The sequence below is a fragment of the Prenolepis imparis genome, unplaced genomic scaffold, assembly GCF_030444845.1.
Source record: "Prenolepis imparis isolate NDT839.2.m4 unplaced genomic scaffold, iyPreImpa1.0 SCAF_12, whole genome shotgun sequence".
In the NCBI taxonomy this organism is placed as follows: Eukaryota; Metazoa; Arthropoda; class Insecta; order Hymenoptera; family Formicidae; genus Prenolepis; species Prenolepis imparis.
Window position 1 is genome coordinate 11,679,265 of NW_028141170.1, and position 18,402 is coordinate 11,697,666.

The window sequence follows — 18,402 nt, forward strand, 5'->3', positions numbered from 1 at the left end:
ATGTGTATCAATACCTTCAGCCATCCAAGCTTAATTGCTATACTTGGATGATCCCACAACATTATTATTTCTTTATTGTTAATAACGCGTTAATCATATATGCCATATCTCTTATTTCAATGATAAGATTGACACAATAATCGATTGATCTATGATTTATTTAGCTCGATCAAACGGGCGACGAGAGAATAATTTCTCAATTTCTCAAACGTAATTATTTAACGAGCGACAATAGGATACATTCACTACGATCGCAGACTCGGATTGAAATTTGAACCTGGTGCATCTTTTTTTGTAATATTGAAAACTGCAATATTTTTTATCAGAGGATGGGACGAGGGTTATTCATAAAAGTAAATGATCCAACCCTAGATGCAAAAGTATATTACTTTTATATAATTTAATCCTAGTTCAATTATAATAATTAAGATAATTGGGCATATATATATATTTTTTTTTTCAAACTTTTTTCGAAAGACGTCAACTTTTGTGACAAAATAGGTATGATCTTAAAAGTTACCAATATGATTTTCATCGTTTAGCTATACTTTTGCACATCGATTCACTTCTTCAAGTTGTATAAATAAATTGCTATTATAGTACAAAATGTTTTTTTTTTTTACATTATACTGTGATATGATTTTTCTCTCTTTGTAAGTTTACAGTTCTATGTGAAAGATCATGTATGTTGCTGTTTTACTTAAAATTAAATGTTCAATTACAATGTAATGTATGAAAATCGTTCCACTGTGCAATAACTGTACTTACATATAAACATATGGAATGTTTTAATTTCTCGAAGAAATGAATCGACCTGCTGCAAAAATTAATATTACTTGAAGAAACAAATGCAATTACATAGTTAAAGTAACTTTTTTTTTAAAAATAGCTTTATGTGAATCTAATTGATACAATAATTTTATGTATTGATAAAGACCTCTTGCGTTTAACAACTTGTTTAATGTGAATATTTGATGCAAGAACAATTTAGATAGGAAAGAAATCCTCTATTTTGAACCAGCATAATAAAATAAGAACAATCACTCCCTCTACAAATTGATTAAGCAACAAAATAAAAAATAACGAGTTAGCGCAATTTAAATAAAGATTACTATTTAATTTCTAATTGCAATTTCCTCTACCCGTCATTATATACAATTGCCTTCAATGAAATTAAATAAAATTATTTTGTTTGTTACATTGTAAACAAAATCAATAATAATAAAAAAAAGAGAAAGTTGTTTTGTGAAAGAAAAGAGAAAAACATTTCTCTTATACTCTGATGGTTGTGTGTATTGTGTAAAAATTTTTCTAACTATTCTGGGCAAATGATTCTGTCTTGAGCAACTTCTTTCAAAGTTATTAAGGCTCCTGGCTCCTTTCCGACCATGTCGAAATCGTGACGTCAGAGGCGAGAAAACATGCTAAAATTTCTTAGATCCCATTTCGAAATAAAAAAATATTTCGATTAAACAGCACTTCAGATGGCTTTTGCACACTCTTAAAAACCCCCGAAAACTATCCTTTTCCCTTTATAATCAATCAACATCTGTAAAATGATCGAGATATCAGACTTTGACATGCGGAATGACTGCGCATGTGCAAAGACCAGACGGACTGGGCTTCATAATATTACATTTTACAGCTGTTGATTGATTATAAAGGGGAAAGGATTTTCGGGGTTTTTTAAGAGTGTGCTAAAGCCATCTGAAGTGCTGTTTCATCGAAATACTTTTTTATTTCGAAATGGCATCTAAGAAATTTTAGCGTGTTTTCTCGCTTCTGACGTCACGATTTCGACATGGTCAGAAAGGAGCCAGGAGCCTTAAGGCTCCTGCGTACTCGATTGCCAAGTCCGTAAAATTTGTACGACAGCGCCACATTTGGCAAAACTATGAACTATTAAGCATGAAAATGACATAAATTATTTTTGCGATTTACAGCGTCATTTATCATTTTAGTGCAGTGTTTCTATTTTTAAAGTAATTGTTATAGTGTTAAAATATACTGAAGACTCTCATTTTGTTATAATTTAATATGTAAAAGCAAATATTTATTTCATTTCGATACCTGTCAAACAGGTGGTTTTCGTCCTTGATTAGGCTCAATTCAATTCGACATATACAATGTTATTTATTGCGTACCCAAACAAAAGGAGAGTTTTCGGTATATTTTACAAGTCGGTTCTATCGGTTACAAACCCTATTTTATTGAAAAACATTTTTATTTTAGGGTTAGTCGCAAGAATTTTTGATATATTTTCTCGCTTCTGACGTCATCAATTCAAGATGGCTGCAGTGAGTATGCAGGAACCTTAAGTAAAAATATACATCTCAATTGATGTAAAGAAAATACATAGTTGATTGTAGAAAAAAGAATGAAGCTGCTAGTTACAAATTACATACTTTTTCTTACAAACTGTTTTTTTTTTTACACCGATTGATTGTTTTCATTATTTTATGCATAAAAGTATTGAGGTAAGATCAATGAAAAATGAATTTATGCAAAAAAATTAAGGTTTCATTTTAAAAAACATAAATGACCTTTAAATGACCTTGAAAATCGCCCTTTAGAAAAATCAGTAGCGCCAACTTCTTTCCCTCTCGAACTCCTACGTCTTTTGTACGAAACATTTTTTTTGTAAAAGATTTAAAAGAAAAAAGATATTTAGGGTGGGACCTTAAAATGGCTCACTATACAGAGCGTTTCTTAAACATATGTCAAAAATTCAAGGGGTGATTCCTTGGATTATTTTATGAAAATTTATACCTCTGATGATTTTTCGAAAACCGCTTCGTTTTGAAAATACAGGGCGATAAAAATTTATAAAAAAATAATTAATAACTGTAAAAGTTATTAATGCAGTGTTCAAAGAACTTCTTTATTGTTACCAGTGATGCTAAAATGTGTTGAAAATATTATAATGATATTATTGTTGTGAAAATATTGTATTTCTTGTAAATTTTTATCGCCCTGTATTTTCGAAATGAAATGATTTTCAAAAAATTATCAGAGGCATATTTCCCATAAAATGACCCAAAGAATCATCCCTTGAATTTTTGACATATGTTTAAGAAACACCTTGTATATGAAAGAAACATTATTATCGTAAAAAAGGCGTACTATTACAATATAAACATTGCATTAGTTTTATTATACAGAAGTGTTTAACTCTCTTATTTCTTCTTTTAATTTTTTTTCCAAGTTTAGAGTTTTCCTTAACAATACGTACACGAATATATATGATTAAATGTGCAATCAATTAAACATGTCAAATCCTGGAGGAGGAAAGTGATCGTCATCGGGCCTACGGCGATGCGGTCTCATTGGATCCAAATCGGGTGGACCAAAGGGATCGAATCTTGCGCCGGGTGGTATCGCACCGCTGCAATATAACATCTAAATTGACAATTGATTCTTACGATTGAAAAATGTGTACCATTATACAATATGCGACATACGGTGGCAATCTTCCAGGTACTCCTAAACCACTTGGTACGCGTCCAATTGGGGGACTACTCCTAAACGGATCAAATATCATTCCACCACCTTGTCCAAACGGATTAAGGTCTCTGACTCCTACTCTTGCAGGATCATGTTCAAACCTACTATATGTTTATAGATAAATAAATCATGTTAAATATTACATATAATAATCAATAAATACGCAGGGTCCCAGGATTTAACCAACAAACTGTGGGAGCATATTCTACGAGTGGAAATGAGAAAAGAATGTTATATGAAGTTTGGCTAGAAATAATGTTTTATTATAAAGCTTAGATTCAAAAGTCCTGCACTAATCCTATATAAAATTAGATTTTGATAAAATCAGTTGGTTTTTTTAAATATATTGTAGCTTATGACCTATTGAACAAAAATTATAACAGGCTCGAAGATAAATAATAGAGTTACTGTAATTGTAATAGACAGTGATTTACAGTCAGTAAAACATGAAAAACTCGAGTTATTTGATTAGCTGTAGCTCAATTACTACAACTATCTATTATTTAACTTTGAGGCTATTACATCATTTGTTTAGTAGTTTAGCAGATCATAAATTACAATATATAAGAAAACCAGCTGATTTAACCGAAATCCAATTTCACAGAATTAGTATGGGATTCTTTGTACTGCAATAAATTTCGTATTACATCGAATCAAGCTTGTATTTATCGCGCAAGGACGACATTTTGAACTGCGTTACTAAATTATTCCCTTAATGTTCTCTGCAATGGAAAATCCGTTGTTGCTTATTTCGTGTTCTGCTTCAACATTTGTTTATAACTTTGTAATAAAGCATTTTTAGCCAAACTTCATATAAAATTTTTTTCTTATTTCCATTTATAGAATGCTCTCGCAATTTGTCGGTTAAATCCTGAGACACCCCGTATATAGAAACAAAATTTATAAAACCATTAAAATAGAATATTAAAAATAGAAAAAATAAGAAGCTACATATGTGTTGTAATATAATACATTGTTCATTGATTATAAATAACGATTAATCAATATATACTGTTTGTTTACTGACATGTTTAATGAAAAGTTATATTAACATAAAATGTTTGATATGTGCATAAATAATACATAAAAACATTTGATATATTATAAATAAATATAATAAAATTGTAGAACTAAATTTGCATATATTTGCATTCTACACTTGAAACTCGATGTTTTTTTCAGTTATGCTTAATATCGAGTAAAATCTGCGCAAAGCACATTATAAAAAAGGATAATATGTATATTGTATATTATTGAATGTAATTATCATATTAATTATATTAATTTAATCATACTACCAATCTTCTTTTGAAATTCAAGAATTTATATTGATATAAAAAAACATTGTATAAATATGCACACATAATTGAACCAATGTCTAATTACCAACGCGATGACTCATTAGGTACTATCATCAGAGGTTCATCATCGAAAGCAGTTGTTGTAGATGCTGCAGTTGTTTGAGTTGTTTTTTCTTTAGTATTTCCATATACTGCATTTACAATATTCTTTCGTATGCTATATAAAATGGTGCGATATGATGGCATCACAGTTTCTAAAGGTCCATGTAATGTAGACACAGTTTCCTCAACTGGGAACTGAATGTTAGAGATAGAACCATCATGGTATCTCTGTGAAAATATAATATCGAATAACAAATGACAAATTTCTTACAGTTGCTGTATTTGTAATAATTAATTATCTTCGGAATTTAACTATATAAATATCATAAATTACCAGCAAGTTTAATAGTAAATCCATATCCGATTTGAGTCCAAGTAGTATATATAATTCTTCATTCTTAATATAACGTAATGTATAATTAAGACTGGAGTTCCAATCTTTTGGGAGTAATTCAGATCCTTTCTCTGATGCATTAAAAGTTTTCTAAAAAAAATATAAATTTGTGAATGTTATATTTAGAATAATTAACCACAAGTATTAATAATAAAAATTATTAATTATAAAATAATAAATATTAATAATAAATAACTGAATAAAACAAAAGGCTCGAACAATAATAAATAAAATTAATAATAACAAATGGCAAAGAGCTGCAGCACACACACACACACACACACACACAAGAAGTTAATGCTGAAATAACAATTTTATTATAAAATTAAAAATTAAACAGACATTTTGGTGTATTTTAGATCATCTTCAATGTATATTGAATATTAGTCTCTTAAATTCATAGATATTAGCGCAGATACGGTGTCACAAAATGAAAAAATTTAAGTATCGCAAAACTAAAATTATGAGAACAATTCATAATAAACATTACACACAAGAAAAATTCCGACATAGTTGTGTGTGTATATATATATATTTTTTCTTTTTTCTAAATAAAATATATAAAATAAATTATGAAAATATATATTATACAAGTTTATTATAGGTTAGAATTTTTAGAAACACATCGCAATGAAAAATATTACAAAAGCTGACGAAGAAACATAAAATGTATATAAACTTTCGATATATTATTGCAAAATGTGACGCAATATGTTACAAATTATCTAGATGGCTTACTTCATCTCCGATCCCGATGCACCGAAATCCACACTTTGCTAAATACCAATGTGTAAATAAGATTATTATATCTTCCTTTCTATGGATTTCATCGTGATGCACTTTTTGCAAAAGCTCGAAGCCAAACGTACTGCTTGCGTCTGCCATCCCGACAATTCATCGATGTATTAGCTTGCAAATTTTTTACAAGCACACGCCATTACTGACTACTGACTACTGACATTAACTACCTAATTCAAGTTGCAGTTAACTTCACGCGATTGAAAATTAATAAAAATTGAAGACTATATATTCTTCGTAACTTTATATATTATAAAAATTTGATATAATATCAAAAAACTAATTGTTTTAGAATTATATGCAATATTCTTGGTAAGAAAAATTGTCACAGATTACCTTTTAACCCTCGGACGTTCGCGTCAAAATTTGAGAAATGATCACGTGGGGTATATGCTACATTCTATAATAGTACCTCGTCAGTGCAAATAGATATATTTTCTTCATAAATGTTAATGAGGAAACAAAATTTCACTTTTTTCTTCGATTTTATGAATCTTTAGTCATATCTTTAACGTAATTTTTGAAGTATAAAAAAACATTTTGGGTTGCGTCCGCCATCCTGACAATTCAACGATGCATTAGCTTGCAAATTTTTGACAAGCATACGCCATTATACTGACGTTAACTATCTATTCAAGTTACAGTTAACTTCACGCGATTGAAAGTTAATAAAAATTGAAGACTAATATTCTTCCTAATATTCTTCATAACTTTATATATTATAAAAATTTGATATATCAAAAAATTGAATGTTTTAGAATTATATTCAATATTCTTGGTAAGAAAAAATTGTCACAAATTACCTTTTAAACCTTGGACCTTTTGCGTCAAAATTTGAAATTGAAAAATGATCACGTGAGGTATAGACTTATCCCAAATATATTTTCTTCATAAATGTTAATGAGAAAAAAAAATGTTTACTTTTTTCTTCGATTTTATGAATCTTTAGACATATATATTTAATGTATAACTTCTAAAGTATGAAAAAACATTTTCAATGTCAAAAGAAACTTCAGTAATGATAAAAATCTCGCAATAAACTAAACTAGCTGGGGTATTAAAATTTTAATCCCCCCCCCCGAGGATTAAAATGGCAATTTGTGACAATTTTTTTCGCCAAGAGTATTGCATATAATTCTGAATTAGTTTTGATGTCGTTTTAAATTTTTATATTATAAAATCACAAAGTTTTCAATATTTGTTAACTTTTAATTGCGCTTGATTAATATATATGTATTTACAGAATTTATTATTATGTGTATCAAAAGAGAGAGAATAATAAAAAATATAGCTATATAAAAATACAGATATATACATAAAAATATATTTAATTAAATACATTTATTAATATTTATCGAGATGTAACTATGTTGGAAAAGAAGTTAAATAAATTGAATTGAAAAATTAATAATCGGAATCAACATCAGTATCCATATCATATACAGATTCTGATTGATTACCATCAATTTCGTCTTCACTTTCAGGTTGTAATTTATCCTTCTGATCTAAAGCATATCGCCTCCAAGGAAATCTATAAGTACAAAATATATAAAAAAAAATTTTTTTATATTTTACAAAAATCATAATAAAAATGCACAAATATGATGATACTGTACCTTATCTTTTTATCAAAACACTCTTCGATAAAGACATGAGAGACAATTTTTGTATGATTTTTGAATTGTTGATATTTTGGTGTATTTTTAAAAGCACAGATCAAATAAGTACATTTTTTATTAGTTATATTTGGATCAGGTATGTATCTGGCACCCATATTAAGAGCTTTCCTTCTAATTTCGTCTCTTTGCGGATTAACATATCCACTGAGGGAGAATGTTGCATTGCTGAACAATTCTTTAAATCGTTTCTTGGGTTTTACAGGAACATTTGCTTTTAAACTAGTATTTTCAATAGTTGTACAGTGTGGTAATCGTTGACAAATTTTACACAGTTGATCTTGAGGGTCCTTGCAACAGTTAGAGCATTTCTGTTTTTTCTTTTCGCAATATTGTGTATCTGATGAATCTTCCACTTTGTTTAAAGGACGTTTCTTATAAGAATCCTGAGAAGCATCTTTTGTATTATTCTTGTTAGTATTAATGCTCGTCATAGGCACAGTATCTCCAAAAGGAGTTTTGATGACTGTTTTTTCATTTGATACATTTTTTGCATTTTTGGTGTTTTTAGTAGGCGTTTTACTCTCTTTTGAATCTTGTGGCTGAGTCTTATCATTTTTTTCAAAAACTTCATCAGCTTTTCCAGTCTCTAACTTTTCTAATAAGGGTCTCTTCATAGGTCTTTGCTTTTCTTGACATTTAGCGAAATTTTCCATCGAGTTCTTTTTTATTTGTTCTTGTAACTCGTCCTTATAATCTGTCTTTTTATTTTCCATTTTATTGAGGATTTTCTCTTTCATCATCTCCATAGGTGTCTTCATGACATGTGGTTGTTTCAATTTAAATTTGCCAAATACATCTAAGCCTAAATCAACTGTTGGGTCTGATCTTAAAATGATATATGATAGTCCAAACAAGACTTTTAAATTTGCCGATTGCATACAAGTGACTTTGATTCGATCAAATTTAATTTTTAAAGTATCCGGATTCAATTCCCTTTTTGTAAATAATTGTACTTGATCCTTAAACTTATTATTTGCTGCTTCATCGTTTGTCATAAACTTATGATTCACTATAACTATCCAATTGTCAGGTTCGGACAAGGTAGATCCAGTGACAATTACCACGCAACTCTGAAAATTGCCAATATCAACTCCCATGATGTAAGAGGGTTCAATGAGTTGAAATATCACTTGAGCCAACATTTCTCCTGGCTTGGCACACCGCCATGTGGCCTTCCAATTTTCTGAATTACATTGAAGAAGATTGGCAGCAGGATACATTGGATGTTCCGAGGAATAGCTTATTATCTTTCCAAATTTGACGATCATTTTTTCATCAAATTCCTATGTAATATGAAAGAAAAATAAATAAATCACAACCATTTTCAATTTCACTTTCATAAATAAAACCAGATGATTACACATGAAGTTAATGTTTTTTTATTTTCTCAATGTTTCAAAACCAGTCTAGTATTAATTTTTCTGCTTACATTATACTGACTAATCGAAAAGTAATAAAAAATTTGTAATTCTTGAAGTTTTAAGCACGTTTTAAGAAACCGCCAAATTTACATAGTGTATGTACCATCGATATAGGGCTACTGCCATGAAGAATAGAGATAAGGAGGACGAACTATGTGTTTGGGATGTGCGACCAAAACCGAGGCCCGATAGTAGTACCTATAGGTACCTATAGATGGCATTGCAATCACAAGATGCTCGTTAGTTTGAGAGAGAGGAGAGATTGCAGGATGTAGAGCAAGAAGGATAGAGAATGACTAACACCAGAGAGAAGCCTGAGAGAGGCCATGCCGGCGATTTTCGTGGGACGCTTTTACTAGGGCGCACAGTAGCGCCGTGCATCCACTTTTAGGAATTGGAACTACGTATCCACATCCACTTTTCGATACCATCGATTATTTGGTTCATGTCCGTGCTAAATACATCCACTTTCATTTCTAGAAGTAAAATCTAAAATCATTTTTTACGCATGTGTGTCCACACATCTTATATCCATAAATTATAGATAAGAAATACATTTCGCGTATATAAATAAATTTAAAAAAAGATATATATATATATTTTATATGCGATATTTTTACATTTTAACATATACATATATGTATACACTACGTACGCGCACGGATGAATATATATTATATATATGTGCGCATATATACAATTAAAATAGTAAAAGTAAAATTATAATTTTATAATATATTTATTTACTGAATTTTTGCAATTAAAAGACATCAAACACGACTTAAATCGGATAATTTTTGATTATTCATATATATTTATTAATTAAAAATTATCCAATTTATGCGTCATCGTGTGTTTGATGTCGTTTTAATAACTGTAAAAATTTCATTAATCTATTATACATTTACTTTCAAAAAGGTAAAATAAAAAATAAAGGTTTAAGTCCTTATATATTTCATAAGACATTTAAATTCGTAATTATATATTTGTTATTATATATATAGATTAATTATATTAAAGGTCTCCGGATGTCGAAGCGAGGACGAAAACGAGATCATGTCGTCAGTTTGGCAGTCTTTTACGCGAGACTTTCTTCATTTATAGTATTTCACGAATACATATGTATATGTATATGTCATCTTACTATAGAAAATACATTTTTATAATTCGCATTTTGTCTGCTGAAAATAATTTTAATGGATTAAAGATTAAATCATCCGATTTATGTCGTGTTTGGTGTCATTTTAATCGCAAAAGTCTCATTAATCCGTTAAAATTATTTTCAATTCGATATATTGCGAATTATCAAAATTTTATTTTCTATAGTAACATGACATATGATATATGAACGATTAGATAAAGGAAGCCTCGCGAGGAGACTTCGGAACTCTTTGATGATACGTCATCTCGCTCGCTCTTTATTCGTTCTCGCTCTCGCTTCGACGACAACGGGAACCTTTCCTTATCTACGATAATTCACGCGAATATAAACATTTTATACATAAAAATTAAAACTTTTAATTTGTATTTTATCGATTTGGAAATAATTTTAATGGATTAATGAAATTTTAGCGATTAAAATGACACCAAACACGACATAAATCGGATGATTTAATCTTTAATCCATTAAAATTATTTTCAGCAGACAAAATGCGAATTATAAAAATGTATTTTCTATAGTAAGATGACATATACATATACATATGTATTCGTGAAATACTATAAATGAAGAAAGTCTCGCGTAAAAGACTGCCAAACTGACGACATGATCTCGTTTTCGTCCTTGCTTCGACATCCGGAGACCTTTAATATAATTAATCTATATATATATATATATAATAACAAATATATAATCACGAATTTAAATGTCTTATGAAATATATAAGGACTTAAACCTTTATTTTTTATTTTACCTTTTCGAAAGTAAATGTATAATAGATTAATGAAATTTTTACAGTTATTAGAACGACATCAAACACACGATGACGCATGAATCGGATAATTTTTAATTAATAAATATATATGAATAATCAAAAATTATCCGATTTAAGTCGTGTTGATGTCTTTTAATTGCAAAAATTCAGTAAATAAATATATTATAAAATGTATATAATTTTACTTTTACTATTTTAATTATATAATTTTAATTTTAATTTTATATAATTATATTTTTAATTTTATATAATTATATATAATTTTATATAATTTTATATAATTATATATAATTTTATATAATTATAATTTTAATTTTATATAATTATATAATTTTACTTTTACTATTTTAATTGTATATATGCGCACATATATATAATATATATTCATCCGTGCGCGTACGTAGTGTAGTTTAACATATATGTATATGTTAAAATGTAAAATATCGCATATAAAATATATATATATATATATCTTTTTTTAAATTTATTTATATACGCGAAATGTATTTTTTATCTATAATTTATGGATATAAGATGTGTGGACACACATGCGTAAGAAATGATTTTAGATTTTACTTCTAGAAATGAAAGTGGATGTATTTAGCACGGACATGAACCAAATAATCGATGGTATCGAAAAATGGATGTGGATACGTAGTTCCAATTCCTAAAAGTGGATGCACGGCGCTGCTGTACGGCCTAGTAAAAGCGTCCCACGAAAATCGCCGGCATGGCCTCTCTCAGGCACAGACTGTGTCTCAGGCTTTTCTCTGCTAACACAAAAGTCCACCGTGTACGTGTGAGTCCCGTGAGGCAAAAGCGCAACCTTGCGGAGCATTAATAAACTACAATTAGGCTCGACATTTGGTCGCACATTTCGATAATTCCTCAATGCTAGTTCGGCCTCCTTATCTCTATTCTTCATGGCTACTGCACACGTCTATAATAATTATTATAGGACTCTACTTTAGGGTGCCATTACATGAAGCCCGGAAACGCGGAAGAGAATAGTAACTAGAAAAGTAACTATATTCCGCGTTTCCGCGAGTTGAGTCGTTTCTTCCCGCACGTTTGAGCGGAAAAGCGGAATCCATTATTTCTGTGTGTGCACGTCGACTAAATAAAAGTGTACAGAAAATAAAAACGAATTTCTAAATGGATAGCCCTGTAAGGGTGAAAACCCATGCAGCGGAATAGCAGAACGCGGAACCAGCGGATCGCCAATCACGGAATTATTCCCATAGAGCTCGACGAAGGGGCTCTATCGGAATAACTCGGTGATTGGCGATCCGCTGGTTCCGCGTTCTGCTATTCCGCTGCATGGGTTTTCACCTTCAGGGTGCAGTCCCACGTAGAAGAAAAAGCGGAACGGAAAAGCGGAACGAAAAAGAAGTATAGTGGGGGTAACCAATCAGGACGTTTCTCCAAAAGACATCATACCTAGCGTTCTCGTATGTATGTACCTAGCATATCTAGTCTTTCTTGTTCATAAATAAAATTTATAAATTTATTTTTATATACAATAATAATGTCATCGGTAAATTTTTTCATTATAATATAAAATATGTGTTTTATTTTCAGATATATATATTAAATTTTGACAATTTACAAATTACACTTAACATTAAATTAGGTTAGATTGTATATTTTCCATAATTAAAGTTGAAAGAAAGAAAACTAAATTATTTATGTTTTTTTATTAATTCAGGAACAATTAATATATGTGCATATTGTGACTGGGTGTTAAAATCTTCTCAAATTGCAGAACATTCTTGTTTTGCAAAAATTACAAAGAAGAAACGCAATTGATAGTGATAGATGATGCCAGACGTATTTTCATAAACAGTACGAGGGTGGTTTGAAAAGTCCGTGCAAAGTCAGAGAGATGGCACCACTGGTGCGTATCGGGGTTATTTTTAGTTAGTAGCATTTCTTGGAAGAACACACACCAAAGGTTTGTTCTTTATTGCTGAACTTTCTGCACTAGTGTACACTAGTCTTCTTCTTCTTCTTCTGTATTGGCTGCTTAAGCTATATATGCTCATACACCATTTTATGGTATTCAATTAGATAGTATATGAAGTCAGTAGTAATTTATATAATGATCTTCGATTGTTTGACAAACCAGTGCAGTTTTTTATAGATTCTTGGATTATTGGAAAAAGCCAAGCCAGGAATATCCAGGTCAATGATCGGTTCTATAAGATGTATTGAGGAGATGAGTCTGTTGGAAAATTCAATATGATTAGGGCAGTCAAAAAAGACGTGATTCAAATCTTGAAAAGGGTGTCCACAAGGACACTCAGGAGAGGCAACAATATTCTTTTCCCATAAATGACCGTTAATAGCAACATGATGTAATCTGATTCTGGAAATCAGGACAATAGTCGAACGCATAAGATCAGCACTGAGACAATTATACCATGGAGGAGAAAGCACCGACTTGATTAAATTAAAATATCTAGCGCCTTTATATTGACTTTGGGACAAAAGAACACTAACAGCATCCTCCTTAGCCAGAATTTTGAATTTAGAGTACAAATTAGTATAATGACATCTACAGATAAGGAGAGGATCAGGAAGGTGCAAAGACTCTTTAGCCAACAGATCTGCCCGTTCATTACCAATAATACCCCTATGACTGGGTATCCAGATTATATTGACATCAATGTTTTGTATTTTACATTTATATAACAAATCTCTAACTTTCATAATAATCGTATGAGTATCACCCGACAATCCAGGACTCCGCAAACTAGAGAGAACACTTAAAGAATCCGAGAAAATTGTTGCTTTGGCAATGCAATGATCTGGACCCAAAATGATGTTAATAGTATGAAGGATGGCATAAGCCTCCGCCTCGAATATAGAACAGAAGTCATTTATGCGGGTTTTACATTCCAATCCGATATCCGGGGAGAAGACAGCATAACCAACCCTGTTCACAGAGTCCTCTCTCGAACCATCGGTATAAAAGGAAACTCCACCCATACTACGCCTCAAATAATTCTCAAATGAATCCGAGATGCTTGATTCCCTGCGAAGCTCAAAGCCGAGCTCAGTATCAATGCTAGGTTTAAAATGACGAATATCGTATCAAAAATTCAAATATCCCGGAAGATGGAACTCCTCTATCTGAGAATAGAGCTGAATATTTTCAAGATAAGTCCTCACCAAAGGACCAAAACCAGCTCCGTCAACCTCAGGCAGATTAGAGATCTGTTCTATGGTTTTTTTAAAGGGTGAGATGCACGAGCCATAATCTTGCAAAGAAACTTTCTCGTCAGAAATTGCCATCTCGAAGATAATGGGTGCTCACCATTAATATCCAGCAAAACATTAGTTGGAGTAGTACAAATCATACTCAAAACAACCCTCAAAGCGGCGAATTGAAGTCTACAGGCTCTAATGTATATTGTCGAGTCAATAGGATGAAAAGCCTGACATCCCCAGTCCAGGACGACCGGACGAATGAATCCCTTGTAAACATTAAGGAGAGTACTAGGATGAGCCCCCCATCTAATTCCAGAAATAGCTTTCAAGATGTTAATTCTGGGAATAACCCTGCTTCTCAATTGGTTAATGTGAGCCCTCCAATTTAGTTCAGGATCCAAATAAACCCCCAAATATCGCGCAGCCCATGAAAAAGGGACAACCTCACCTTCAATCCCGATGTCAAATCGACCATGCCCGATCAACAGACGAGTGTTTCTAGATTTTAATGTAGAAAAAACCGTACAATAAGATTTGGTAGGAGAGATATTCAGTCCAAGTATTTTAAGAAGAGGATTCAGTTTATCCAGAGCGAGATTTAGTTGGTCTCTAATGTTTTCCACCACAGAATTCGAACAATAAATAGCTATATCATCGGCATAAGCAAGAATTTTAACTGCATTGGGCAAGCATGAATTGATAATAGATATATATATATATATATATATTAAATAGAATAGGGCTAAGAATAGATCCTTGAGGGAGACCCCTAGATGTCAGTCTTCTTTGTAATGCAACACCGTTAGCAAATCCAGTAAGATGGCGACAAGAGATGGTATCTTTAATTTCTTCAGAATTTTGTAAGGAAGACCAAATTTCCTCAATAAGATGAACAAAGCATCAGGAATAACATTATCAAAAGCCCCATTCAAATCAATAAAAACTACACCGGTAAGTTCCTTTCGTTGATTAGCCTGATGAATATCAGTAATAAGAATTGATATGTTATCCATACAGGACAGACCTCTTCTGAATCCGTACTGAAACTCCTGGATTATGTGATTATTCTCAGCCCACCATTCAAGTCTTTTATGAATAAGTTTTTCAAATAATTTATGAAGATTATTAGCAAGTGATATCGGTCTTAGAGCACCTTTATTCCCAGGTTTAGGAATGAATATAGTGAAATACTCACTCCATTGTCTAGGATATATACCCTTATTATAAAACATGTTGAAGATTTTCAAAATCAATAAATGAGTATCCGCAGGTAACTTTTTTATAATCTTATTTGATATAAGATCTGGACCTGGGACTTAGCTTTTAGAGAAGAAATAGCTTCTTCATATTCCGCAATAGAAAAGGGAACTAACATAAAAGATGCATTTGATCTTGTGCCATTAAAAGGCAAGTCAATAAGCACATCTTCATCCATCTGCGAGAAGGGTCGATTCAACAATGGGGGAACCAACTTATTAAATGCAGCCTTAAATTCCACCTCCGATACTGCAACACCACTGGACTTACCGCTTTTCCTATTAGAGAAAGCCCTAATGTATGACCACACTTTAGAAATAGGTGTATTGATATTAATAGAAACACAAAAATTCCTAAAAGATTCCCTCTTTTTCTTAGAAAAAGCTTTAGATGACACCTTACAAATATCAGAGTATTTTTGAAAATTCGAAAAAGATGAACATCTCTTGAACTCTCTAAAGAGATTTTTATTGTGCATTATATCTTTGCATTCATCATCCCACCAGGGGGCTGGAGCCTTTTTCCATATATTGTTGATGTTATGACGAACAGCACCAGCTTTAAATAAAGCTTGGTATAGATCAGAAATCAATTTATTATAAGTACTATTGAGATCCCTGGAGTTAATTACAAAAGTCTGAGTGAAATTAATACATTCTTTCTGGAATGCATGCCAATCGACATTGACAGTAGAAAAGGAAGGCCTACCAAAATCAGCATCAGAGCCGGAAATGAAGTTATTGATCTAAGTAATAATAGGAAAATGATCACTACCATAACCAGAAGACAAAACCTTCCACTCACAGGCATGCGCAATACAATTGGAAGTCAACGTAATGTCAAGAGCAGATGTCACCGAAAGATCGGCCGAGGCCCATGTAGAACCACCCCTGTTGTGACAAAAGAGGTCCACATTATTGATTGCGGCCTCCAATTGCCCTCAGTATCCGGTCCTAGAACTTGATCAGACCAAAGAGCACTCTTACCATTCACGTCACCACACAAAATAATAGGAGAATAACCCTCACAAATTTGAAGGATCTCAAGCCAAGCACCCGGATTAGTATGAGGGTGCTTGTTTCCGCGAGGAGGACTATAAACTGAGCAAATAAAGATGTGCCTATCAGTACCAAGCCACATCCTACCAAGAATGATTTCAATCTCATTTCTAGAAGACACATTGTTCAAACGCGCATCATTCACCAAGGAAAATCTGAATTTTCTATCGATCAGGATAGCCACTCCACCACCCCGTCTATTACGATTACGCGAAAAAATTTCATAGTTCGCGAAAGAAGGAGGTGAAATCTCATCACTTAGTCTTGTTTCACAAAGAGCAGCTATACCAATTTTATATTTTTCCAATATATACAGTAGATCAGGAATCCTTCTCATCAAAGATCGACAATTCCACTGCAAAACATTAACAGAAAAACAAGCCATAACAAAACAAACAGAAGTATGATAATATATTTAGAAATTTAAGTAGAAAAGATACTACTGAGAAGAGCCTGGCCCATCCCAGTCAAAATATCCTTATCTACCTTTTGCAACGATTGATGCTTATTCTGATAATCCATTATCCATTATTCAAAAAATCAATATTTAATTTGGAATTTAATGGTTCCGAAACTTGCATAGCAGAAGATAGGGAAGAATGTATATTAGGTAGATTCTGAGAAAAGGAGAGACTATTAATTACCGAATTATTATTTTTATTTAAATTTGTCAAATTAGAAGTAGAATTAGATGATATTGACTGATTAGAGAAGATTCCTTTATTGATGGAGGTAACAAGTCCATAATTGTCTTTTTTCTCCCTTCTATAAGTCGAAGGAAGAGATTTCGTTTTAATTGTCAAAGAAGAAGACAAAGGAACATCCTTTGGAGACAAACTACAAGAATTCTCAGCCCGGTTAGGCTTAATCACATCAGAAAATGATCTCAACGAAGTATTGAAACCCGATGATGATGAAGATCTATAAGGAGTAGCCAAATTAGATGGAAGAAAATCGTAAAAAGTAGGGAGTGGAACTCCGTATGAATCCACACTAAGTGGTTTTACAATATTATTCTCCTTATTGCGTATCAAAACCTCAGCCTCGAACTGCGAAACATTATGGAAGGCCATAATTTTTTTGATTTCCTTTTGTTGAATAAAAACTGGACACTTGCTAGAAGAAGCTTCATGTTCAGTATCACTGAGCTTATGTCTGCTGCAATTAATGCACGAAGGCTTATCGGCTAAACATTTCGACCCTTCACCATGAGTCGATGGATTTTTTCCACATCTTGCACAAATAGCGTTATTATCTGAAGCGCGACAGAACCTTGAAATGTGACCATATCGTTGAGATTTGTCACAACGTTTAACTCTCTGTATAAAAGGACGCAATACTAATCTCTTCCCCATATAAATAACACTAGGGGGGACTACAGAAGATCTAAAGCGTACTATGTATGAGTCAGAATTGATATAATTAATAGTAATAGAATTATCATTTTGTTTTTGACGAATAGGCCTTTTTAGTCTAGTGACCTCAAAAGGAGGAGTCCACATAATACTCCACTCAGGAGGAGGTCGAAGATTATCAATAATTTCCTGCGGAGTATCGTCATCATCAATACCGCGAATAATATACTGCTTAATAACCTTGAAATTAGGGACATAAGCTATCCATCTTTCTCCCGGAAAAATTTGTACAGCAATGTTATTGAAATTCTCGACAAATTTATTTGCAGAATTGCTATCACTGAATGAAACTGAAAATTTGTTTCTACCAATAGTTTTCAAATCGA

General features: G+C 31.7%; 3 protein-coding genes across 5 annotated transcripts; all 3 read right to left on the reverse strand.

Annotated features, from left to right (window-relative positions):
- Window positions 1-1,008: 1,008 nt before the first annotated feature.
- On the reverse strand, window positions 1,009-6,270 carry Pi31 (Proteasome inhibitor 31 kDa). 2 transcript variants are annotated; one of them, XM_083052453.1, is made up of 5 exons: window positions 6,040-6,270; window positions 5,242-5,391; window positions 4,891-5,135; window positions 3,462-3,605; window positions 1,009-3,385 (listed from the first exon to the last, which is right to left on the reverse strand). In XM_083052453.1, exons 1-5 carry the CDS (start codon window positions 6,184-6,186, stop codon window positions 3,259-3,261), a joined length of 813 nt encoding a protein of 270 aa, XP_082908579.1. In that variant the 5' UTR covers window positions 6,187-6,270; the 3' UTR covers window positions 1,009-3,258. The 2 variants fall into 2 exon arrangements, with proteins under 2 accessions (XP_082908579.1, XP_082908578.1); XM_083052452.1 differs by having other exon boundaries at window positions 3,462-3,608; window positions 6,040-6,268.
- A 1,131-nt stretch (window positions 6,271-7,401) lies between these two features.
- Xrcc1 (DNA repair protein XRCC1) lies at window positions 7,402-9,479 on the reverse strand. 2 transcript variants are annotated; one of them, XM_083052450.1, is made up of 3 exons: window positions 9,303-9,479; window positions 7,716-9,061; window positions 7,402-7,630 (listed from the first exon to the last, which is right to left on the reverse strand). In XM_083052450.1, the coding sequence occupies exons 1-3, from the start codon at window positions 9,303-9,305 to the stop codon at window positions 7,504-7,506; spliced, it is 1,476 nt and encodes a 491-aa protein (XP_082908576.1). In that variant the 5' UTR covers window positions 9,306-9,479; the 3' UTR covers window positions 7,402-7,503. The 2 variants fall into 2 exon arrangements, with proteins under 2 accessions (XP_082908576.1, XP_082908577.1); XM_083052451.1 differs by having other exon boundaries at window positions 9,208-9,360.
- Window positions 9,480-13,227: 3,748 nt separating this feature from the next.
- LOC145943969 (uncharacterized) lies at window positions 13,228-14,430 on the reverse strand. The gene is made up of 2 exons (XM_083051888.1): window positions 14,308-14,430; window positions 13,228-14,190 (listed from the first exon to the last, which is right to left on the reverse strand). The coding sequence occupies exons 1-2, from the start codon at window positions 14,428-14,430 to the stop codon at window positions 13,228-13,230; spliced, it is 1,086 nt and encodes a 361-aa protein (XP_082908014.1).
- Window positions 14,431-18,402: the final 3,972 nt, after the last annotated feature.

Excerpts from the sequence above, each read along its gene's own strand:
- Xrcc1 (XM_083052450.1), bottom strand. Across the intron at positions 7,631-7,715 it reads TGTTTTGATAAAAAGATAAG|ATTTCCTTGGAGGCGATATG; the intron begins GTACAGTATCAT and ends TTGTACTTATAG.
- LOC145943969 (XM_083051888.1), bottom strand. The coding sequence starts at position 14,430 with ATGGCAATTTCTGACGAGAAAGTTTCTTTGCAAGATTATGGCTCGTGC. Across the intron at positions 14,191-14,307 it reads GAGCTGGTTTTGGTCCTTTG|CTCGGCTTTGAGCTTCGCAG; the intron begins GTGAGGACTTAT and ends ATTGATACTGAG.
- Pi31 (XM_083052452.1), bottom strand. The coding sequence starts at position 6,186 with ATGGCAGACGCAAGCAGTACGTTTGGCTTCGAGCTTTTGCAAAAAGTG. Across the intron at positions 5,392-6,039 it reads GCATCGGGATCGGAGATGAA|AAAACTTTTAATGCATCAGA; the intron begins GTAAGCCATCTA and ends TATTTTTTTTAG. Across the intron at positions 5,136-5,241 it reads ATTTACTATTAAACTTGCTG|AGATACCATGATGGTTCTAT; the intron begins GTAATTTATGAT and ends ATATTTTCACAG.